This window comes from Aquila chrysaetos, chromosome 8 (genome assembly GCF_900496995.4).
Source record: "Aquila chrysaetos chrysaetos chromosome 8, bAquChr1.4, whole genome shotgun sequence".
Classification (NCBI taxonomy): domain Eukaryota; kingdom Metazoa; phylum Chordata; class Aves; order Accipitriformes; family Accipitridae; genus Aquila; species Aquila chrysaetos.
In genome coordinates, this window is record NC_044011.1 from 10,122,668 (window position 1) to 10,148,174 (window position 25,507).

The following is a 25,507-nucleotide window of genomic DNA, read 5'->3' on the forward strand; positions in this document are numbered from 1 at the left end:
TGTTAAGCTTCTGCCTAGGTGCAGGGAGGGACATCGCTCCTTTCGTGAAAATCCACGTTACAAATTCTTGAGTTCTTACAGTGCTTTGACAAAAAGAAAGCTTTATATAAACGGTAACTATATAACCCTAACATATTTATATTTACTTATCTTACTGGGAAGTGTGGGGTTTTTTCTATCTTGGAAACGCATAATAGCTATAAAGGTGCAAGTTATTGCGCTTTGCTGGCATAATTACTGTGATTGTCAGCTACATTCTGACTGCTTATTTTTTCTTACTGGTGTGGTTGTCAAAGGCAGTAGTGCTGGGATTTTTGGGTTCCCACATGGCTTGAAGAACTAGAAATTTAAAAACATCTTCTCTTTGACAGGTAATCTGAACATACTTGATAGGCAGTCATTAGAGAATAAAGCTGGGATTTAGCAGTCTCATTTTACAGGCTCACTCTTCTACAGCATTATGTTAACAAAAATCCTGGTGACAGAATATGAATATGTTGAAAATGAGGGACTGAGAGCCCAAAGTGAGATGTAAAGCAGTTGTGAACTTCAAAAGTTTTAATCTGCACTCTGACAGGCTCTTTTATCCTGATCAACTTCCTGCCTGTTCAAAATCCAGGTCTTCGATGTGGAACACAAACAAAAAAGGACTCTCATCATAATGAACTGTGGGGTTTTTGCTGTGCCTCACAAGGGAGCAGGTTAAACGTTAATAAACTATTTTCATTAGTGACCTAAGCTGCTGTCTGAAAAATACTCAAAGATTTAAAGGTTTAAAATGATGTTGAACATCATGGCTTCACTTCATCTTCTGTCTTCTGCTGACTGCTGTTTTCCTGAAAGCTTTCACAACCAATTGTAAATTATTTTTTTTTTAACAGATGATTAATCTGTTTGTCTATTTATTAAATGCTACTTTTCTCAGCAAAACACTCTTATTCAAAATTTTATCTCTGAATTCACTTTCCCTCTGGTCTGTGATATTCTGCTCTCCTATTGCTGGTCCCAGGAACCGTTCAAAGGAAGCTTCTGCAGGTGTACCTTCCTCCATCCAACATCACTGTCTGGTGTTTGTGCAGATCTCTCTACAGATAAAGGTGGCTGCCTACTCAGCTTTCCTTTTGCCTGTCTTCCCAAGAAATGACTAAATTTTTCAGTTTGAATTTTACTGAGAAAGCGAGAAGGACATTCCATTCCCTGAACCTGTGACTGTGGCAATCATGGTAATTGTAGGCTTTGGTTATTTTTCTCCGTTTGAGTTAAATGTCTTGATTTCGATTGGTTGTGAAAGACACTCATTCTGTTTCCACTGTGATGCTGTGAAGCACAGACATCAGACACTCATCCTTGATTGAGGACACCTACATGCTGTCTCTGTTGTTCACCTGGTAAAAAAAGCACCTATTATTCCAGACAAATCATTTTATTTCCCCATGCCTTTTTACCTCCTTTGTTTATATAGATACTTGTCTGTCTTATGTCAGGAACTGTCTCATTCTGTATTTTATATTGTGCCCAGCACAATGAAGTATCAATCTTCCTCATGTCTTCTGGTATGACTATAATTCAAATAATGAATAGTAATCATCTTTATCTTTGAGCATCTTGTAAATCAGTGGCATTTTCATGAGCTGAGAATTCAGTAAAGCTTCATGAGTATCTTCCTTCTGTTGTAAACGAAGAGTTTGATTTATCTTATTTTAATGCAGAGGGTTTATACGTTTAGAACTGAAAAATCCTGAAAAACTTTGGAACTCAGAAGTCATCTTTGCTAGTGGTTCCTCGGTGGCCTTAACACTGAAGATCACTGAATCCATTCAAAGACACATTTCAGAGTTTAATCTCAGACTTTCTCAGACTTCCTCTGAAGACAGCCAACACATTGTATTACTGTGCCTAACCAGAGACCATGATATGGCTTTATGTACTGTTTCAGGACTGTGGCGATTTACTGCTGATGCAGTCCAGGTGAAAATACCCTGTATGAGGACAACCTTTCTTCTCCTTTCTCCGCTTTGTTATGTATTATTTACACTGAATAGACCACTGCTCAAAAAATCATGTTGTGAACTCAAAAAACTACTTTTAAGATAAGTAGCAGAAGAAAGAAAAAACAGAAGGGTAAGCTGGGCAAGATATAAATCGTAATTCTGAGTGCATCTTTTGAGTTCTTGGGCTTTGGGAGGAGTTTTATGTATCTGTTGTGATTTTTTTAAAGGAAATTAATTTAATTCACAGAAAAGCCTTTTTTGCTGATGGTGAGGTTAAGAGTAGAATGGCAGAAGTCTCCAGAAGTTTTGTCAAATGTTTTAGCAGCATGTAAAGGGAGATAGAGAGAAGAGGGACAAGGTGCACATAATACAAAGGAGGTCAGAGTAATGCCAAAGCGTATTAGGATCCAAACTTGATTAAAATCCTGTCTGGCAGAGGTGGGCCATTTCTTATTAACGTCTCCTCCAGGGCAGGCATGTGAGACATTGCTCTGATGCTGGCAAACCAAACTTTTGTACATTTCTTTTATGTTTCTTTAAAGTTTCTGTAATCTACTTCAGTGTTCAGATGCTTCTCAAGGACATTTCCATGTGTAGGGTGGATGGGAACTCTTGAACTGACAATAGGGGACTTGGCAACCTTTAAATTTTCCAGTTCTTTTTATGCCTTTTCTTTCCCTTGTGGCTTACCTGGCATGCAGTGTTTCAGATTTAGTCCAAGAAATGCTAAAACCTCTCCCACAAAGTTTACTTAATCAAGCTGGACATAAATAATACTCAGTACTCTGATTTTCCTTGTTGAATTTAGATCTTAATTAATTATGTTTAAAGTATGTAATGTGAGCTTACGTTTTGAGAACAAATACCTTTGGCTTGTCTGACTTGTGTTTAATTCCTTAGCATTTCAGGTTACGTTTAGCTTTGATTTGGATTTTTTTGTTTGTTTGTTTTTCTCTGCCATGTCATTAAACATTATCAAGAAGAGAAAAAAAAGGCAAGGCCTTGCCAACCACACTACCCTGTCGAATCAGGATGCACATCATATCCAGTATAATTTACCAAGTGAAGCCCCTACCCATACCTTTTTCATGACAGTCTTTCTAGATTTTTTGTAGTTCTTTTCTTTTGACATAAATGTAGACGAGCTCAAATAGATACTAAGTAAGAAAGCAAGAACCAAAGAAGCCACTATAATTTAGTCATAAATTGCCTTCTTTTCTGATGTATTTGATATTTTCTTTCTTCCCAGAGGATATAAGATATTAGGAATGTGTATGCGTGCCAACCTTAAGGTACATCAAGTTTGGTATTGTTCAGTGTTACAAAAGGAAATCCTTCAGTGAGCGTGGAATGTGTGCACATAGATAAATATGTTTTACATCAAACTGAGCTATAAAACTACTGTAGAGTTTCACTGCCTTTTCCAAACAAAACTTTCTTTTTATTATTTTCTGATACAGTGACATAACACTCCTGGGCAAAAAAAACCCCCACCATAACATATTTATTTTCTGTTTTAAGAACAAGCTACTAATACCCTTTGGGAGGTAGAAGGGCTCTGCAAATGCTTTAATTGACAAATGTATTCTACAGCACTTGTGAGGGGATTTTTTGTGAACCAAGGACCAGTAAACTGTAATTTCTTTTTTAATGCAAACAGTTAAAAACTATACCATGAGCTAAAGAGAATATTTCAAATATATTTATTTTGCTAATATCTCAGGGATTAGTGTTAAGGGGTTTTTTGTTTGGTTTGTTGGGATTTTTATGTGTAGATCTGTTCAGGTACAAAAAGACCTGAAGAGTCATTAACGAGAAAACCTAAAGACAGGAATCAAAGAAAAAGGATGAAGATACACAGTACTAAAAATTCTAATTCCAGATCTGAAACTGTGGAGTTTGTCTCTGATTTCGGATGTGTAGGAGCTCTATGGTGTAACCTTGATTTGAAATTGAAAGTAAGAAGGCACGTTATTTTTCGCATTTGGGAGAATATCATATATTATGTTTTCACAGAATTGCTGTTTTAGAATGAATTTAGTGCTTACTATGGGATGGGTGTTGCTAAGGGTCTTTCTACTTGATGGAAATATCAGACCTTCCATCCCTGAAATACATTTCCTGAGGGCTGCCTATCAGCAATGGGACTCTTTGCTGTACTGAAGATGATGTATTTCATTTGAGAAGATAACTGACAAGATATCAAGCTTATTTTGGCAGACAATTTAACATTTAACCCAAACAGTTGCAATTGCAGAAGTAGTTTGCAGATTCTAATGGTGGAAAGGGAAATAAAATGAAATCTTAGTGTAAACTCTTTCAGCTATTACTGTTGCTTTTACTAAAATAAATTTGGACAGAGAGAGAAGAACACAGGAACCAGCTTATTTTCATTTGACCAGAACGGCAGAAATTGTAATTTAACTAGATAGATGGGGTAATCAATGCCAAAAAGATATCTTTTCTAAATGCGCAAACTTTAGGCCAGGTTAACTGGCCTAAGACCCCTTCCTCGTGAAGTGACTGGTAGTTATGACTGTGGTAACTTCTTTTAAGCATTTCTTACTGGTAAGAAAAATGGCTCCCTGAACCTGTCATACCAGTAAGCATCCAGACGCTGTATTTTTCTTGGTTTTGGCTGTTGCATGTAGCCTGCTCCCTGGATAATCAGACAGACATGCTTCAGCTGCTGGTTTCCAGTTGTTGCAATAATGTGCTAACATGCTGGTCCCCTGAAACAGCCTGCTTATTAACTGTGATGCCCAAAATGCCATCTGGAGTGTTATTCAGACATCTATAATTATTCTGTCTACTTCCATTTGATTGTCTGCTTTGTTCCACTCTGTGTGCTCTTTATTCCTTTTTATTTTTTCTTTCTGTTTTTTTTTTTTTTTTGACTTAGCATGGGATCATTTCATCTTCTCATGCATGAGTACCAACAACTCTTCTATAAATTTCTTTTACGTAAAGGTGAACATACAAACTTTTTAGAAGTAGTTCTAGGAAACAGACTGCGGAATCTCTCTGTCTTTGATTTTGAGTGGAAAGAAATAGCATAATAATCACTCTGGCAGGGACTAGTAATCACAGAAGACTGAATTGTTTGCTTCCTGTCTTTATCCATTTACACTTGTACATAGTGTATGTAAAATATTTCCAACTTATGTGACAGTGAGTTGCACTCTCCATGTAAGTGGAAATGACTTTAAGAGGTGCAGGTCAGCATGGGATGGGTTCCCGAAGCAATCAAGGGGAAAAGGACCTGCAAATATGCAAAGTAATTTGTTTGATCTGTTTATATCATCACTGTTCGCTGCTATGTGAAATCACTCTTGAGATCTTGCTAAAATCATGAAGAATTCATGAAATAATTTAATTTGGGTATTAAACCCATTCTCTAGGGATTTGCTTTGGCTTTTCAATATAGTGCTCGTTAGTTGCAGTCAGCTAACAAAAGTGTGAAGCTGAAAATAGAAAATAATATGAAGGAGGTAACTTGCATGGCAATAAATCTGAAAGATACTCTGTGCCATATGAGTGAAACAGAAAAAATATATGCACGCCCTAGGTGTTTTCAACATTATTATACCTTGTTGAAATATGTCAGTATAGGATGTCATGACAGAATTGTCGCTACATCACTTGCTGGCTGCTGCCAACCTAGGAAGCATGCATAGCTTTCTCCGAGCAGTCGCTAGCTCTTCCTTTTTCTGTCTAGTTTTACAGGATTGGAAAATAGCTCTTATTGCAGGAAAGGGATCAGAAAGAGTTAAAGGTTTTAATATGATCACTGGCGTGTGCCAGCCTAGGCCAGAGAAGTATGTATGAAGGATGAGGGGGTTAATAAATGGGCCGGAGATTAATAAATAGTCAGTACTTAATTTTCGTTTCTTGTGCTCGGAGAATTGCATTTGTAATCCCAGGGCAGGGACTTGTGGACACTGGCCCCATCTAGGGGTAGATCGGGATATTTCTGCTGCCTGCAGTCTGCCTGCTGGGGGAAGGGAGGCTTTGGGAAATACCCACATCTAGCCTGAGATACAGCTTGAGAATAGAAACAAGTCCATGCAAAGCACGATGCCTTTATTAGGACGATGTGGTGGAAGAAGCTGCTTAAAGTAAGAATTTGAAAAAACAAGAGGAATTCTAAACTTGCTAATAGTGCAGTGCCGTGGTCCCGCGGCACAGCCAGAAGTGGCAAGTGAGGGCTGAGTCCTGCCTTACCAGTGCCCAGCACGTGATCTGCAGCAACAGGGAAAACAAGCAATTCCCAGTTTGGGATGTCAGCAAGGCAGGAGCAAGAAAGCAGAGCGGCATGTTTGTAAAAGGCCAGCTGTTCCTCTGCAAAATGCAAACAGGTATCCGCTGCGTTCTAAGTGTCTTCCCTAGCATTAATTTTAAATTTTAGCTGATGCACTTTAGCTGGGCTCATGTAGGGGCCTCTGATGAGAAGAAACGCAGGACCTGAGCTATCACCCAGACTAGATAACCTCATCTCCTTTGAGAAAATAATTTTACAGATGAGGGCTGAGGTCACTGGCAGGATGATGTGGGAAAGCTTGCACTGCGGCCATAGAAATTGTGTCTGATGTGGAGAGAGGAGGTTTTTTGCTCTTAGGCACTTAACTTTCATGAGCTGCCTTATTCACATACACATAATTTTTTGTTGTTGTTGTTGCTGTTTTTTTCTGGCCCTTTTCTATAAAAATGCATCTTTGAATTTGAAAGTATATAGATAGTAAGCCAGTTAGGAGAAGAGAAAATATTCTGTGATGTTATTGAAGTGACCTTGTTGCCTTCCTTTTCACTCCATCCTCTTTTTTTCCTGAAATAAAATTATTTGACCAAGATAACCTCTTTGTATCTTTATAGAAAATGTGACCTTCTCAGTCAGTTGCCTTTGCAGGGCTTTTCTTGGCTTGGGGAGAGAGAAAAGGAAAAATGACTGCATGTAAGACTCTAGATTTAAGGTCAGCCATTCTGGCTGACGAATTTAACGGAATTATGTACAGCATTTTTTCCCCCCATCCTCATTCTGATCAAGTGATCCTGAGTAGAAGGAATAACCAGATTAGGGCTTCAACGTGACTATTTGCATAAATGAGCCTGTATGTGCAACTGGAATGAACAGCCTAGCATTGGCAAAGCTCCAGAGACCCTAAATCAAAAACCAGAGGGAGAAAGAGAGAGAGAGACAGATAGGGAGGGATGAATACTGTATTCAAACACAAGATATTGGGACAAATATTTGCACAGTTGTGTCACTGTGGGACGTTTATGATAAAAAAATCCTGTTCAGCTCTCCCACCCTAATAACTTTGCACAAGTTGTGATAAAGCAAATACTTGACTGAACTTTTTTATTTTTTTTTTATTAGAAAGAGATATTGTCTCAGTGCAGCACAAAATTCCTAGGGCCTTTTGAAATAATAAGCATATTTTCCACATTAACACACACAAAAATATACTGTTGCATAGCAAAGGCAAAGTCCCAGCAAGGCTTCTTTCACCCAATGTGTATTAGTAATAAAACTTCTGAGCTGTGTTGCTGTTTTTATGTGTGTGTGCTGTGTGGCAGCCCATTTATGCATTTTCCACTGTGCTGGGGCTTACATCACTGTCGTATTAGTCTAAGCAGAATGGAGCAGATTGTTTATTTTGGTTTAGCTCTGCTTCAGGCTGTAACATCAGATGTAGCTCCTAGAGTGACAAATTCCAATTGCAGTGTCACAGATTAAACAAGGGTACAGAGGAGCCCTGCAAGCAGTTTTGTTTCTCATGGGAGGGAAAGGATACTGTGCTTGCTAAAGTTAGTATATACGATCCCAACATGAACCAAATTAAGTAATCCTCTCCCATAACTTTCTTCTGTTTAAAAGGTATGTTGCCCAGAACCCCTCATGCACACTCTTCAGTTTGGGGTTGCAGTCTACAGTTAGTTGGTTAGTCAGTCACCTTTTACTAATGAAGGGTGCAACTCTGCATTATTTTTATGAAATACAGTAATTTTAGCTTTGTATGTTTGTTCTACTGTATGCTAACATCTCATTCACAGAATCACAGAATCAAAGAATGGTTGACGTTGGAAGGCACCTCTGGAGGTCATCTGGTCCAGGCCACTGTTCAAGCAGTATCACCTAGAGCAGTTTGCTCAGACCATTTCCAGACGGCTTTGGAATACCGCCAAGGATGGAGACTCCACCAGCTCTCTGAGCAACCTATGCCAGCTCTTGGTCATCCTCTCAGTAAAAAAGTTTCTCCTTATGTTCAGACAGAAGCTCCTGTGCTTCCATTTGTGCCCATTGCCTCTGGTCCTGTCACTGGGCCCTGCTGAAAAGAGCCTGGCTCTCTCTTCTTTACACCTTCCTTTCAGATATCTGTGCATTGATGAGATTTCCCCTGAGGCTTCTCTTCCCCAGGGTAAACAGCCTCAGCTCTCTCAGCCGTTCCCTTAATCGTTTTAATGGCTCTTCACTGGAATCTCTCTAGTAGCTCCATGTCTCTCTTGTACTGCAGAGCACAGAACTGGACCCAGCACTCCAGGTGTGTTTCATCAGTGCTGAGCAGAGCAGTAGGATCACCTCCCTTGACCTGCTGGCAACACTCCTCCTAATGCAGCCCACGATACTGTTAGCTTTCTCTGTGGCAAGAGCTTATTGCTGACTTGTGTTCAACTCGGTGTCCACCAGGACCCCCAGGCCCTAGTCTGCAAAGCTGCTTTCCTGCTGGTTGGCTCCCATCGTATACTGGTGCCTGGGTTATTCCTCCCCAGGTGCAGGACTTTGTACTTTTGCCACTCACATAAGCCTGTCTTGTTGCCTTTGACATCTCTCAACACATTCAGTTCCAGGTAATCTTTGGCTTTCCTAACTGGGCCACTGCATGCTTGGACAGTGCTTCCATAGCCCTTCCAGGTTACCTGACCCTGATTCCACCTTCTGTATACTTCCTTTTTATGTCTGAGTTTTCTAGGACCTCCATGTTCATCCATGCAGGCCTCCTGGCATTTTTGCCTGACTTTCAGCATTGGGATGCATCATTCCTGAGCTTGGAGAAAGTGATCCTTGAATATTAACCGGCTTTCTTGGACCCCTCCTCCCTCCAGGGCCTTATCCCATGGGACTCTTCCAAGTAGATCCTTGAAGAGGCCAAAGTCTGCTCTCCTGAAGTCCAGACTTGTAATCTTGCATTTTTCCCTGCTTCCTCCTGTCAGGATCCACCATCTCATGGGCACTGCAGCCAAGGCTGCCTTCAGCCCTCACATCCCCAACAGCCCCCTCATCGTTTGCGAGCATGAGGTCCAGCAGAGCTCCTCTCCTTGTTGCTCCTGTATCACTTGGGTCAGGAAGTTACACATTCATACATCTCACCTAGCAACTATATATTGCACTACATGTGGTTGGTGTCCTGGCTGATTAAGTATCACCTCTACTGTAGAGTATGAACATTACCATCAGAAAACATTTTAAGGCACTTTCTTCCCAGAAACAGGTGCATTAGCTTTATCACAGCTAGACTTTTCTGAAATATCCATGATAGATAAGGACCTTTTAGAATATAAGATGGTTATACAAATAACTATAGCAAATAATAAAAGAAAAATAAGTCAATTGGATAAAATGGCTAGGGATGAGTTTCTCAACATTTTCAGGTGGCCTGTTTGCCCAATTCGAAGACAAGTATTTTTGTGATAGGCCTCCTTTCATCTTATCTTTAAAATGTGTACTGCTGTTACCTGTAACCCCCGACTTTAAAGGTTTTGGCCTCCTTAAGACTGTTGCACTAATTTTATTTTCTTTGCGTGGTAATTGAGGTGACGTTTTTACTGCAGTTTTCCAATTGTTCCGATTGTGACCCATTATCTGAGAAACACTGCAAGAGAGTTGCGAGTAACTAGTTTGCCACGAAATTTTGATCTCCCACTAGTTTTACAGTTGACCAATTTACTGTCCTCAGTGTGTAGTCAGTTCTGAGTAATGCAGAACTAAGCAGGATTAAAATTAGGCCCCATCCTCTGAGTACAGATAAGAATCTCGACAAGGTTGCTGAAGCTCTTCACCTTTGAAGGTACATAACAAACGTCTCCCATGCAATTCACAGCATGTGCAGGATGTTGAAGGTCGTGTGGGCACATGTGGCTTTTAAAGAGCTATAGCTTTCCCCTGCCTCCCCAGAGTGTGCATTTAAAGCATAACCAACCCCATCATTCAACTGTTAGGTAAACGAAAGGTCTTATTTCATCATATAACTTCTCAAATATTGAATATTAAAAGGTCAAAAGTTTCTTGGTAGTTAATTTGAACGTAAAATTAGATGTGAATAATGCTAAGAAGAAATCCTGGGCAGTGTACAATGTTCTGTGTTTATTATAAATGAATCTATAGCTGTTGCCCCTGTGTTTCTAGAAATGAGAGTTTGTACAGTAAATACAGAATGCAGAATCAGACTAATAGGAAAAATGTCATGTAGCATCACTTCATGGGAGAGTCATCCTCTTTTGTTGAACTAGTTTCCTGGCCCCATGGGAATCCAGGGTGACCAAGAAGGCCTTGATTCGGAAACGACAGCTGAAGGTAGAACCAGAGAGATGTTGAAGGAGGAATCACGAGGACAGAGAGATTAAAAACAAAGTAGTAGGGAATTAATTTTGGAGGAAAAGGAGTTGCTGTAGGGAGTGCTCTGTTTATTTAAATGATGGAAGAACTAGCTGCTGAAAGCATTGTATCTGTCAATGGAAGACGCAGGAAAATATCTTTTAAAAGAAAATAGCTACAAATACATGAAATAAACAACTAGCTAGCCCTATTTTTAGATCTCTGGGATGTCTCTGTGAAGTAGAATAGGTAGCTGTACAGACAGAGAAAGAGGAGGGAAGACTGAAACCGTGTCTGGGGGCATGCAAACAAGATTCCTTATGCTTTATAGATAGATAGATATATATATATATTTAATTGTGGAGTTCATGATTATGTATTTTCAGTTCTCCTCTCTGTTGCAAGTAGTTGATGTTAGGAAAATCAGAACGCCTCAGCAGAGGTCAGGGATATTTTTTCTGTTGTCAGCTGACATGTCAAGGTGGTTTTTTTAGCTGTTATGTTCACAGAGTGCAGGACACAGATATTTCTACACTTCTGTCACTTCATGTTTAACTTTAAAAGGAATATGTGAAGCAGAGTTGGAAGATATGTAAGCAGCTGACATGTCATATGCACTTGGTAATGTGTCCTGAATACTAACAGTGTTGCTTCTAATCCGATAAACTTCACCCCTTGTAACAAGGCTGTCTGTAGTGAGGCCAACCCTCAAATAAAAAGGTCCTTTGCGCAAGTACGCTGAAACCCTGCGTAAGCACTATTTATAAAACCTTAGCAGAGCACGTGTCGTGTGATGATTCAGAGCACCAGGAGGCTGCCTGGTGTTGGATGCTACAAGACAAGGAAGTGTCACTGACTTCTCGCACTTCTCCAAAGCAGGCTGGGGTTCAAGGGCTGCTTTCTTCTATAGCTCCTGTTTAGAAACAGAAGGCAAACCTGATGAATCACGCACGGCTGAACAGATCGCTGTCAGGCTAGCTAATGTAAGAGAGAATGGGAAACATAATTAGTACGTTATATAATTGGGAATGTACGAGCCAGTTTTGATAAGAATTAGCCTGAACCTTCTCTGAGGGATCGATCATGCTCACAAGGTCTGGCAGTTTCTGGAAGAGCTTTGAATTGAATCCATACGCTTGGTTTGCTGAGTATTCCTAGTATTCCTAGTAGCTGTCATTTCAAGGTTTTTATGTGCGTTGTTTTGTTTTTCCCTTTTCCTTCCCAGTTGTATTGGGTTTGTGTGGCAAGGTTTCGGGGGGGGGGGGGGGAGGTACAGGGGTGGCTTCAGTGAGAAGCTGCTGGAAGCTTCCCCTATGTCCGACAGAGCCAGTGCCAGCCGGCTCTAAGACAGACCCGCCACCGGCCAAGGCCGAGCCAATCAGCTATAGTGGTAGCACCTCTGTGATAACATATTTAAGAAGGAAAAAAAGTTGCAGGGCACACAAAAATGGCAGCTGGAGAGAGGAGTGAGAAGATGTGAGAGAAACAACCCTGCAGACCCCAAGGTCAGTGAAGAAGGAGGGGGGGGGAGGTGCTCCAGGTGCCAGAGCAGAGATGCCCCTGCAGCCCGTGGGGAAGACCATGGTGAGGCAGGCTGTCCCCCTGCAGCCCATGGAGGTCCACGGTGGAGCAGATATCCACCTGCAGCCTGTGGAGGACCCCACGCCGGAGCAGGTGGGTGCCCAAAGGAGGCTGTGACCCCGTGGGAAGCCCATGCTGGAGCAGGCTCCAGGCAGGACCTGCAGATCTGTGGAGAGAGGAGCCCACGCTGGAGCAGGTTTTCTGGCAGGACTTGTGGCCCTGTGGGGGACCCACACTGGAGCAGTGTGCTCCTGAAGGACTGCAGCCCTTGGAAGGGACCCACGCTGGAGCAGTTCGTGAAGAACTGCAGCCTGTGGGAAGGACTCACGTTGGAGAAGTTGGTGGAGGACTGTCTCCCGTGGGAGGGACCCCACACTGGAGCAGGGGGGAAGAGTGTGATGAGTCCTGCCCCTGAAGAGGATGAAGCGGCAGAGACAACGTGTGATGAACTTACCATAACCCCCATTCCCCGTCCCCCTGCGCTGCTGGGAGGGGGTAGGTAGAGAATCCAGGAGTGAAGTTGTGCCCAGGAAGAAGGGAGGGGTGGAGGGAAGGTGTTTTGAGATTTGGTTTTATTTCTCATTACCCTACTCTGGTTGATTGGTAAGAAATTGAGTTGATTTTCCCCAAGTCGAGTCTGTTTTGCCCGTGATGGTAATTGGTTGAGTGATCTTTCCTGTCTTTATCTCAACCCACGAGCCCTTTGTTATATTTTCTGTCCCCTGTCCAGCTGAGGCGGGGGGGAGAGATAGAACGGCTTTGGTGGGCACCTGGCTTCCAGCCAGGGTGAACCCACCACACCAGCCTGCACATTGGCAGGGGATTATGAAGTTTCCACAGAGGAATGAGGCAGAGTCAGCTATAGTACCTGTACAGCTGCAGATGTAACTGCTAGGAAGCTTGGCGTAGTTAGTAGCATGAGCATCCTAAAAATGGTGCCTTATTGCACTTTCCACTTTAACTTGGCTGTTCAGAACTTTTGTCCTCTCTGATTCTGAACTCTAAATCAGGTCAGGCAGGGCATAGCAGTGAGGTTCACTGACCTTGACCAGTCCCCCAAATCCTGAATAAGTGGTATGAGCACGATGTCGATTATATTATTTGAGGTGGAGAAGGAAAGGTACTATTTTATCAGACAACGAAATTCTGGTAAACTTTTATCAGTTAATTTTATTTCAGAACTGAACTTTCTGTCTTCCTCCTCTTCAAAATACAAAGATATCCAATGAATGCTAAAGCAGAATGTTTTCCAGGTAAAATTAAGCAGATGTACAGGTGCAAACATGTTTTCCGTATGCAGCTGCTGTGCAACTAAATTTTGGGGGCGTAATTAAAACACCTGGTCTGCCCCTGTCACTTTAAGATATTATTATTTTTCACATTGAATTATATCTTTGTAGTTATTCAAAAAAGTGTAAGGCCAAATTTTGGTCACCTAGAGTCAATGACATTTTAGCTATCGATTATAATGGAAACAGACTCAGACCTAGGAAAGAAGTGGCAAGTCTTCACTTTTCTGTTAGTCATTTTGATAACTTCCCTGCCAGTGTCCTGTGTAGGTTTTTGTTGCTGTGATATTAGTTGCTCCTTTGCAGACTGCAACCAAACGCATTTCTGTAGTATCTTCAGAGAAGGAACACCAGATTCGGTCATGGCTTTCGTGCTAATCAAAGAGTATGCTGTGTCCATCTGTATAGAAATAAGTGGGGCTGAGCACAATACAGCACTCTTTCTCTGGAAGAAAGGATAAATCCTTTGTATGAACTACTTTCAAAGACATGAAATGACATTGAGAGCAGGATGTATGACTTCAGGCAAGTTTGTACTCCTAATAGCCCTACTTGTTAATGTAATTTGCGCAGCTGCATTTTCTATGTGCCCACCATTTCTCATCACTGAATTCCAAGGCTCTCTTCATTATTACCAGAAAAGTTTCTGTCTTCGTGAGACTAGAACTTGGGGGAAAAAATCATATAAATGCTAGAAAACAGATGAATTAGAATTATTTTCAAATTAAATATCAAACATCCATTGACATTTCTATTGTTACATGTAAACTTGATAATAGTGTAATTAAATAATGTTTTACACGAGCCATTATGAGTTGTAACATAGGATACAGATGTTAATATCCCATAGAAGTTCTTACCATCCATTCTGTGAATGGAGCCTTATACCATGTGGCCTTTTAGATTTTTTGAAATGGAATAAAGAATAGAGACTCCCTAATTTAAAAAGATCTTTTTCCTTAGCATCTCCAAGGGTTTTCTATCTGAAGGTAATGCAGTGCAGAGATTTAAAGCAGGGAATCTGTTTTGTTGTGTTCCTGTTTTTTCCTTATTTTAACTGACAAGATCTACAGAATACAGTCTAGTTAATATACTTTTGTCTTGATTACTAACATCCTAAAAAATGTTTATTTTTTACCATGCACAATCTTAATCCCAGAGGTTATTTCTTCATAGCATCTAAATTAAAAACCAAAATCCGATCAAGCCATTCCCCTGTGTCCTGGGGTTCTTTTTGAAAGAAAGTAGGTATGTGTCCTGTCTCTTTTAAACAACACATTTGAAAAAACTTATGAGTGTAAAAACTTTAAGTGAAACTTTAAAACTTTAAAGTAAATTTTAAGGGTAAAAAATATAACTTGGAGTACAGTTTTGATATGTAATATTTCAACTGATTAGAAAAAGTGCAATAGTTTGAATGTTTCACTTAAAAGCAAAAGGTGGGGATTGATGAGTGATCTAATTTCCAATGACCATTGGTAAATACCATTCTAAATAAGGTGGAGTTGCCATTTTTTCAGGTGCTGTTCTATAATTTGAAACAGAGTAAATGCAGGAGCTTCAGAAATGTTTCTTTTGGGAAATGTTTGTTATTTTGTCCTACATTTTGAATTAAGTGATGCTCACTTGTGGGTTTGTTTTGTCAATATGTTTTGAGAAATAACATTTCTCTCTTTGTTCCCTGGGCAAAAGAAGGAGCAGGAAGAGTTTTGTCACTGAGTCCAACTATATTCCTTAGACATATTTGAGTGGTATACAGATTCTTAGGGCTCAGCCAGCTGTTAGACCCCTCTTTGCCACTGTAATGGAAGAAATCCACCATTTGTAATGAAAGATTTCTGTATATAGTTTATGGTTTGATCAGCCAGTGAATGAATATAGGCAGACCATGAAGCTAAGTAATGATGTTATCCATGATGATTGCAAGACATCTCCTGGATGTTACTTCACATGTTGAATGAGTTTGATGGATTACATTAAAATTTTGTTTTGCTTGTTTTCCATTCTGTTTCCATGTTCTTTTTACTCCTCCTTTTTTTCCTGTTAGCTAGACTGTAATCCAGACCCTAGCTCATAGGCAGTAAGTGTGATGTGTTGAGGGAGTTGTCAAACGGAAACCGAAGGCAGAGGAAAACTTATCTTAATAAATAAATGCCTGTTAATATTTCTGAATTTATTTGTCTTAGTTTTGCTCAGAAATAACTGGGATATGTATCAAGTTTCTACCTACAACCTGTTTTGTCTCCTGAGGCTGGGTTACTTCCTCTAACGGAGAGTGAGTGTAACAGAAGAGTGAATATGGATAGTCTCCGCAGGAATGATCTATGTCTTCTGGGAAAGCTGTAGATAAATATGAGAAGTCAAAACTATTCATTAGTGCTGACAATTATGGCTGTTATATCCCCTCCGAGAAAGTTGCAGCTTGCTTGCTGTGTCCTTCTCTTTGAGCAAGTGCGCAATGAGGACAAGGAGGGGATAAGATCAAAAATCCATATGGCTTTCCCTCCCCAGTGTCAGTCCATGTAACTAGCTAAGTGTGAGGTGGGAAGTAAACCGCTTTGTCAAAACAAGGGAAAGATGGGCAAAAATGAAATATTAATGAGGGTTCCCAAGATACATGCCCTTTCATGCACACTCTTTTTCCACTAAGCATCTTCAGATAAGATCTGTGACATTTATATGAATAGTGTAATACTATTTCATTAACTAAAAACCTGATCTGCTTGAAGAACAGAGGAAATGGCCACCACAACTTTTTTTCTTGCAATATATCTTCTTTCAGAAGTCAGTCCATGTTAGCATCACAAACAACTTCCCCAGGACTGTCAGAGATGATATTCTAAAGCAATATTGTGAATACCCTTGTTTCTATTCCTACAATATTCTGTAAATTTATGAGAGGGATAAATCTCACACGTGCCTATTTGTTAGTGTCTTTCACTGTACTCCCTGCATCATTTGGGTATCAAGATCTGGAACTGAAAGGTCCTAGAGAAATGGAAAGTTATATTTGGATAAATGTCAGTCTTCCTGAGTGTTACACAGATTATTGAGTCAGGTGGACAAATGGGAGAAGATTTTTCCTGAGTACTCCTGTAAAAAGAGCAATAGATTACCTGAGTCCTAATATATATTGTAATTCCTTGAAAGAACGGGCACAAAGAGGACCAGCTAGCCTCCAAATAGACAGTACAAAACTAATGAAAATACATGCTGAGATTAAACAGGAAAGAGGCATATAAAATTATTTGAACTTCCAGAATCCTCTTTTGAGTTGAGTTTAATCTCTGTAAATCTTTAGAATTTTCTGCAAACTTTTTTTTTTAATTGGCCCAATTAAAAATTCAGAATTGATACTTACCAAACTTTGTAATAATTTGTCTGGTTTTTACTATTTAATTTGTGGTTTGCTTTTTCTGGGTGAAAAGGTGATTCCATTTACTCTTTTATGTAATGGAAGTTGACATGTAGGGAAAAAGATGGAGGAGGCAAATGAAGAAATTTAAACATAGAGCTGTATGCATGTTGGGCATTTAAATTCCATGCTTGCTTTTGTAACAAGGGCCGTAACAAGATCAGAAAAAAAAATCACAATATGAATATCTTATGATAGTGGTTGTAAGCAGTATAGAAAAATGACATAAACAACGCATTCCCACTGCTAGTAAAATTTTCTGGTGGACATTGCAAAATATTTTCTTCAGACTATTAAGGGGGGTTTAACTGTTTTGTACACTTATGATCTACCAAGTCAGAATGCATTCAGGGAGACTTATTAGCCCAAGGCTCATTCTTCTTCCCTTTGAGTGAAGGTGCTGATGTAGAAGGTGTTCTCAGATAACCACACCTTGACATTTATGCTAAGGTATTTGCCTTGAGGAGGAAAGGGTAAAATATTATCTGTAAATTATAATGATAGCAGGAGTTGAAAAAAGTGGTTTTCTACAAAGAAATCTCTTTATTATAACAATAACTTGAGAGTGGTTTTGTTTATATGATAATAATAATATCTTTGGTTGAGACTGAAGACTCATTTAATGGGAAGCACCCTCAAGTTATCGTTTGGATGAACATATAAATTGAATATTCATATTTGAAAAGAAAGATGAGAAAAAGCATAAAACATAATGTTAAGGTGGTAAAAGATAATTCTCAAAGAGCAAATGCACTTAATGTGTCACTTCTACCTCCTGCTCCCTCTTACATCTTTCTTTCCTCTCCCGCTTCCCCCCTTCTCTACCTGACCTTGTTTTCCAGTCATCTTCTTTTCTTCTATACATGTTAAGAGACACAGTCTTAAAGTTCATGCACCAGGGTGTATTTTCAAAGTTAACTGGAAGGGAATAAAAGAAGATAATGCAATAGTATCCCTTAAGATGATATCCAATATTCTTTTCCTCCTGTGTCTTTCCTGGGATTTCAGCATCCACAAGAAGGCAAAAAGAGGTCATGATTCTGTCTTGTCTTTTGTGTCAGGAACATTTTCTTCCATGTAATGTATTTACAGACAACATAATTTTCACAGGCTATCTCAAAAAGTTTGGTTTTGGGAATGGAGGTGTGAGTCTAAGAATAAGGACACAGAGAATAATTCAGTAAGCTCTGGTGTTAAGAGCGGAGTCCTAGAATAAAGCTCTTCTACCATAAATCTGTACTATTAAACTCTCTTAGTTTTTAAAGCAGGGTGGCCACATTCAGATTGCTGTTGCCTGTTGGCAACATGATAACCCCTGGACTATGCCCAGGAACTGTTTGGGACTTTGCTATTTGGCAAGGCAGGGCCCATTCCAACAATTTAACAGCATAGACAGTTGGATTACAGTGGGATAAGAACTTTTGCTGGCAATGTTAATTTTACTAGCATAGATGTAGGAAGTAAGACTAAATAAGTTTTAAATCCTTGGAAGCAATAAACGGGATCCTCAGCAACCAGTCAGGGGAATAAGAGGCCAGTAGGCTACAAAGACATTTTGACTTTTTTTATTTATTTATCTTTAATTACTGAAGGATCTCATGGTGCTGCTTGTGCAGGTGGAGTTAGCCCCTCCTCCTCTTATCGTGATATCCCATCATTCTCCCAACTTCATTGGTTACTTCACTTTATTTATTTATTTATTCATTCATTTTTGAAAACCAAACTGGGCTGATTTCTGACTGTATGTCTCTAGTCTGTCAAAGTCAAGCATCTCTAGTCAGAAAGTTAGGAGCCTGTGAAAGGGAGGCTCTTTGGGCAAAATGGAGCGCGTGGCTGGTGTGGACTGCCCGCGACATGCAGTTTTGCCTGTGCTGCTGAAGGCTGGTGCTGCCTCAGGGGAGAGGAAAGTCTGCTGTGAGCCAGCTTAAATCCCGGGGCAGGCAAAAGAAGCATTAGCCACCCTTCAGTGGCAAAAGCTGAGGGTACAAGTGACATAGGGTCTAGGAGGTCATTGCATGCAAAAGAGCCAGTATGGAGGAATTGGTGCACAGCAAGCTGGTGCTCAGCAAGCTACAAAGATTCTGAGTTGACATTTAAGGAGGCTGCTCTGCTATTCCTACTATGTTCTTACTGATGATCATGGTCTTACTTCTGGTATGCTACCGAGTGCAATTGCATACACGTGTAAAAAATCATGGTGAGCCTGATGCCAGGACAGTCCTTGAGCTCCCAGGGGATTGCTGGGAGGAATAGAGCAGATCAATATCCAAGGGTCCCTGAACTCTGAAGAACTACATCCATGCAAAGTCCTCCATGTTCTGTGAAAAGCAAAGACATTGCACACTTATACTGTCCTGTTGGTTGTTCTCATATTCCCACTGTCAGCTGGCATCAGGGCTTGGGATAGGGCAGCTTATGAGCTGCTTCCTTTGTTCACGTTTGTCATCTTTTGCTTCCATTACCGAGGTCTTTTCCTTTTCTCTCCAGTGGAGCATTAATGAGGTTTTAAAAACACACAGGAAGGAAAAGGAGCAGGTTCTACTGATCTCCTTTCAAAGCCTGACTGATTTATCAGTTATTTGCTGTGCAGAGGAGTGCTGTAGACAGCTAGTCTGATAGATTACAGGAAAAGTTTCTTCTCCAGCCGAATCACTGTCCATTCCTTGATATCATAAGATTCAGCTATTAGTGCCAAGGGTGGTTAGTGTCTGAACACACAGCTCAGACGAGGCATTTCTGAGCAAGCAGGCACAGCACATATTTAATGCCGGCTACTGATATGAAGGTACCAGTATATGTAACGTAGAATTCCCTTGCTGTGTCCTCGGGAGGTAGATGCTGTTGCCTGCCACAGTGATCACAGATTTTACAGGCAATAATGTGTCGCTTCCATAGCATGAAAAAAACTTAACAACAGAGTTAACAGGAGCTCTGCTGAAAGGAGCACTTGCCATCATGCGCACTAATTTTAAGTGTGGCAGTTCGTCCTTCTTATATTCTGGTTTTTTACTGTCAGGCTGCTCCTGGGTTCTGGCCTCTTGGCGCTGCTTTCCAATAGAAATAAGAAACATGAAAGTACATTTTAGAGGAAAACATGTAACATAATAGAGGAGAAAGTAGGTCAGATTTCACTTGCCAGTGCCCCTTTAAGTTAACAGCTGTGGGTCAGAATACATTTTTATACAGAAGCACAGCCAGAAAATTTAAGCTCGCACAGTGATGTCTCATGCTGTTCATAACCTTCACTTTATGACCTTTGATGCGTTGTGTGGCAAGTGATCAGAGACACAAAACCAGATTTTTTTGGGTTGTTCTAGTGGATTTAATATGTCAGTGTTCTGAGAATACTGTATTTATATATACTGGGTTTTTTAATTGGCACAGTCTATGTAGAGATTTATTTTCATCCGTTAGGAAGGGTAAAGCAGGGATGTACTTTTTGTGTGTTCCTAAAGTCTGTGAAAGATGGGTTCTTGACTTCAAAGTCGTATCAGTGAGATTTCTTTCTTAGTACTTTATCACTGTTTTGTTTCTCTTGCAAGGTCTTGATACTCATTTCAAATGCTTACCCTTGTCTAAATATATAGGGGCCTGCACTGTTACTTACAAGTCTGCAATTGCTAGGTCACTGTTTCTATTTATCTATAATAGCATATTGCTCATTAAAAGGCAGGATTTGTTGGTATACTTCCCTCCAAACTGCCTCAGTTCTAAAACAGAAATCACTGTGGTAATTTTTCTCTATTTTCTATATTTATATTTTATATAAATAGTTGCATCTTTCTAATGGAATTTAATATTCTAACTGGAAGTAGTTGGAAGAATTTTCATGGTAAGAAAACCATGCACTTAAAGCATCATTAACAGGCAATTCTTTCAATAGTTTTGAATAAGAGTGTGGACTGTACGTGATAGGAAAACCAGATGTGGCACCAGCTTTGTACGATTAGAAGATTATACTCTTCCTATATACACTTCTATGAGGAAGCCATGTGATGGATGAATAATTTGGCCTATTTAGGCATTGTAATTTTGTTCTGCTACAAGGGTAGAGGCAAAACTGATTGCTTGCTGCTCAAGGAGAGTATTTCTGTTTAATTACTTTGATTGTTTATGAAGTAGCAGAGTGCCTGTAGTGTCTATGTCACCAAATTTTATATTTTCCGTAATTTCCTTTTTTTTTACACATTTTATTCAGTGATTCATCTTTTCTTGAATGGTGCTTATTGATCTGACCTGTAAGTTAACAAAGATTCATTTTTGGAATGGCGTAGAGATCCATTTATAAATGAAATTATTTCATGGTACTTATATAGAAAGCTTTTTGAAGTACAGGAAGATTGCCAACATGGAAAAATGTATTAGAAATGTAGAAGTGTGTTATGATAAATATAGCACTCATAGGTGGGGTTAAAGGCTGTGATATAGCTGTGTGCGTTCAGATTTATTTACTGCACAGAAATGAATCCCAAATGGCTATTTTTGCTTCACTGACTGTAATCCCAGCAAGGCAGCCTTATAGACATCTGCTAAGGTTTTTTATTATTATTTGGTTAAGATTTTGAGGCTGAGGTGAGAAAAATCCAACTGTCACCTAGAAATGACCTCGAGGCGGTTTCACCGATTTGTCCAACATGTTTTTCATAGATTTCTACAGGCTTAGATATATTCCTTGCTCCAAAGTGCTTCAGACTGTGGCTACTCACGTTCTCTAAAAAATAATGGACTGATATATGTGGTGTGCTGTTTAACCTTTACTCAGTCAAGCTTTTTTTGAAATATGAAGGATAAAGACCAAGGAAGGGACAAATTGCCCCACATTTTTCTTCAGTAGGCATTGAAAGATATATCAGTTCATCCACTCTTATGTCTGTAAATAATTCCTTATGCTAAGTAGCCCCTCACATTCGTAGCCATCGGACTCACTCTCAGTACATTAATAACCGTCATGAGATTTTGGGATATACTAGAACAATTTATTTCCCGGTGGGCTTCTTATCTAAACAAGATCAAGTCTTTGTATCTTTATTTAGCCAGTATACTGTTGCAGTCTATCTGAGAATTATCTGTGTCTTGCTGCTTCTCAGGAGAAGGAGGAAAGAGCGTACAGACCAGGTAGTGCTTCCAGCCATGCTGCTGTTGTGCCACAGAGTTATCTGGCAGTAATAACATGAAGCAGAAACAGTTAGGTTCTCCTTTCTTTTTCATTTAAGTAAATGCATACTGATAAAATTCTAATGAAAAGGAATCAGAGCACAGGAGCGAGTGACTTATTATGGAAATTTTCTGTGATGTATTGTAATGTTGGATTTTCAATTTTTAAAAGTGGTTACATTCCTAATTGGTGAACAAAAAGGACCAATTTATCCCTTGCTGTGAGAAACATTTTTCTTATATATTATTCTCATGAAGCCTCTAATTCAGCCAAACACATTATGTAAATGGAACCTATGAAATACCTTCTAAAATATACATCAGATTTACATTACTAGACTGTTATGTTAGATTGAGCAAGGCACCTTGTTACACTATATGGCAAATTTTTTGACTTTCATAATACTCCTTTCTAAAATAAATTTTGTTTGGTTCGAGCAAGGCTTCTATTAATAACTCTTGGGGTTATCCTAAATGAGTATTTACTAGCTTCATCTGGGCATTATGAACATAATCTCTACATCTTCATCTTTACTGATCTCAGGAACAAAACTTTTATATCTCTTTGAAACTGGAAGTGCTTTCTTTTGATACAAAATCTGTAAATGCTGGAATGCAGCAACTGTTCCAATGCTAAATGAATTTGGATAAATCTGCGTTGCATACAGATTGAGTTTCTCAAAGCCTTGTGACACAGGTACTGTGGGCTGCAAAATTAGCGGACAGTGTAATAGCTGTGAAAGCTAAGCTTGTGGTTTGTGACACAGCGAGAACACGGATTTATATCTAGTTTGTATGCATTGCTTGCAAGTCTGATAGCGTTAAAAGATAGCACATTTTAAGATTAATGTTGTTCCTAAGGATGCAATTTAAATGTGTACATATATGGCTGTGCCCCTTCTGGAGAATATAGTTTGATTTCAAACAGTTGTAATAAATTAAGAAGCAATATTGATTATCACAAAATAATTTACATTAGTAACTGATTGTAGTAGTTCATTTGCATAATGAAGTGCTGGTAGTCTTGGTTTCATACAAGTTTAGGTGGAAGTCTTAATAATGTCATTTTCATTTCTGGCCTGGGTTTTTTAAGATACTCAACTTTTGATGGCTTTCTCTTGTGGATCTCTCCTCACACATAAGATACATTTTGTCTTTGAAATGAAAGTCAGAGAGGTGTGAATTTAGATCCAGGGAGCTTCCCATAAAACTAAAAAGATACTCAGATACTGAAGCAGTAAAAATGAGCAATTAACCCTAAAAGAGAGATATCTGTTAAAGCTATAGGCAAATTTGATTATATCTGCATTTATGGAAGAAATCTTTGGGGTGTTTTTCTTAAGCTTACATTTCACTGGTGAGCCATGGGGACTTTTGCACTGGAGGGACAAGATAACTGCTCCTCCAGCTCTCTATAATGATTTTGGGACCATCCAGAGCTGAAATGATACAGATCAGCTTCCCATTTTGCCTTACAGCTGTCCTTTTAAAATTATTACTTGTAACATTCAGAACAGCAAGTGGGCAACTAATAAGGATTAGTAATGGGGAGGTTTTATTTAATTCAGTTTTTAAGCTGCTTTATTCAACAAAATCCTTAAAACACAGAGATTATATTTTTGGAGATACCAACACACTGCCATGAATTCTATAGTATGTGCAACTCTAAAGCATATTTTCATGGAAGATTAAATGCTTATATACAGTATCTGAAATTATTATTGATTACATTTTGCAGTTGTATTCCCACATTGAAGGCTTGGTGATTTACTGTTTCAGTGGGTTTTCAAAGCATCGTCTAGCAGGATTTATAGAAGCTATGGCAGTATTGCTAACTCTAATGATTTTATCACAAGTCCTGCTGTATTTGATGTTGTATTTTAATACCTGTCTCCTGGAGTACAGCGGATATGTAAGAATTCCTCTTAGTTTTTAAAAATAATTTTCTCTCTTTCTTCCTAGTTACTAAAAAATAACATTTAACTCATTTCTACCTGTGTTTGCCCACAGACAAATAAAAGAAGTAGTTCAGCATTTGAATGGGAATCTCACTGTTCTTTTCAGCTTAGCACATCTCTCTCTTTATTTTTCCAATTTTGATACTTGGGTTTGGTAATACTCCTCAAGGAGAAGCAAGCAGTATTGTACACTTAGAGAGCACATAACTTTATCAAAGGGGTCATAGTCATTATTTTGGACTTGACAGTTAAGGTATGTCCATCAGGAGTTAGCGGACGTTAGCTTATGTTAGAGCAAACCCATGAGGTTTATCACTGTGTTCCTGCGGTGAAGACACATTTTATGCGTATGTAATATTTCCCGTATTACTCATTTTTTCTCTCACCTCCAGTGTACTGGTCCGGAGCAGGATTTGGGGAGCCACTGCCCCTCCTTGCTGTGGCCACTGCTGGAGGGTTTCTGAGTGCCAGCCAGCTCAGGAGTAAAGCTGTTTGTCCTCATTTAGTCCAAGTGTTTCCTCCCTGCATCTTCACAAGCAGTAACCTATCAAGCTTAGGATACCCATATTTAGCGTGTGTGGTGGGTGTCTGAGCTCCCGTCATGGTCCGTGGAGGTTTAGTCCATGCAGACAATGGAGCCAAGCAGGTGATTCAGCTCAGATACCTGGAGGCTGATCAGCTCCAGCCTCCGCTGAGTGTATTGACTATAGTGGGAATTACTCGCTTAGCATGCAGGTAGGTGTTTAAATATAGCACTGAAGTTCAGGTGTCTTGTTCCCAAATTGAATCCCATACCTCTCACCAGAAGCTGAATTATTTTGCTCATTATTACTAAGGGAATGCCCTCTATGCAGAGTTCCAATGGCTGCCTTGAGAGGATGAAGGCACAGGGTGGTCTTCACGAAGTCCTGTTTAGCTTTCCTAGCTGCTCACATTTCTATTTAATCCTACCTACCACCATTTGATGTTTTACCATATATGATCTTACCTCACTTCACGCAACAATTTCTGTTACTAAAGCAATTTTCTTCCTTTAGGTTCCAGTTTTCAGTAAAGTTTCAACTTTCAGTAAAAACTTATTTCCTTTTTCTTTCATCTGATTCATGTTAGAAACCATCTCTTTTTAGAAGTGCGGCAATATGCCATGCTAAACTCTGTTTTTATTTATGTAATAGTCTTGTGTACTACTAATGAAAAATTATTATAAAATTAAAAGTTTGAAACGAAGGGTTTTGTGGAGTTTGGTCCAATCCTTGTTCATCATTTTCACTGTTTTGTTTTTAACAGGAGCCCTGTGCTTGTGTTCCAGTGCGTGCATCGCCATGTCATTTGCCTGGACTGTTTCCATTTGTACTGTGTGACTATGCTGAATGACCGTCAGTTCATCCATCACCCGGAGCTTGGCTATTCCCTCCCTTGCGTAGGTATGTTTTAACTGATTTTTTTTTTTTTTTTTTTTTTAATTTACGTGATTTTGATTTCAGGGCAAGATTTTTTTTTATCACCTATTATTTTTGAGTATATCT

At 39.5% G+C, this 25,507-nt stretch overlaps 1 protein-coding gene across 1 annotated transcript in view; it reads left to right on the forward strand.

Moving 5' to 3' along the window:
- The window catches only part of PRKN (parkin RBR E3 ubiquitin protein ligase), an 800,965-nt gene that overhangs the window by 487,087 nt on the left and 288,371 nt on the right, over positions 1 to 25,507 (forward strand). Inside the window, exon 7 of the mRNA XM_030022007.1 lies at positions 25,269 to 25,405. Within this exon, the coding sequence (XP_029877867.1) occupies positions 25,269 to 25,405 (137 nt within the window). The remainder of the gene's footprint in view (positions 1 to 25,268; positions 25,406 to 25,507) is intronic.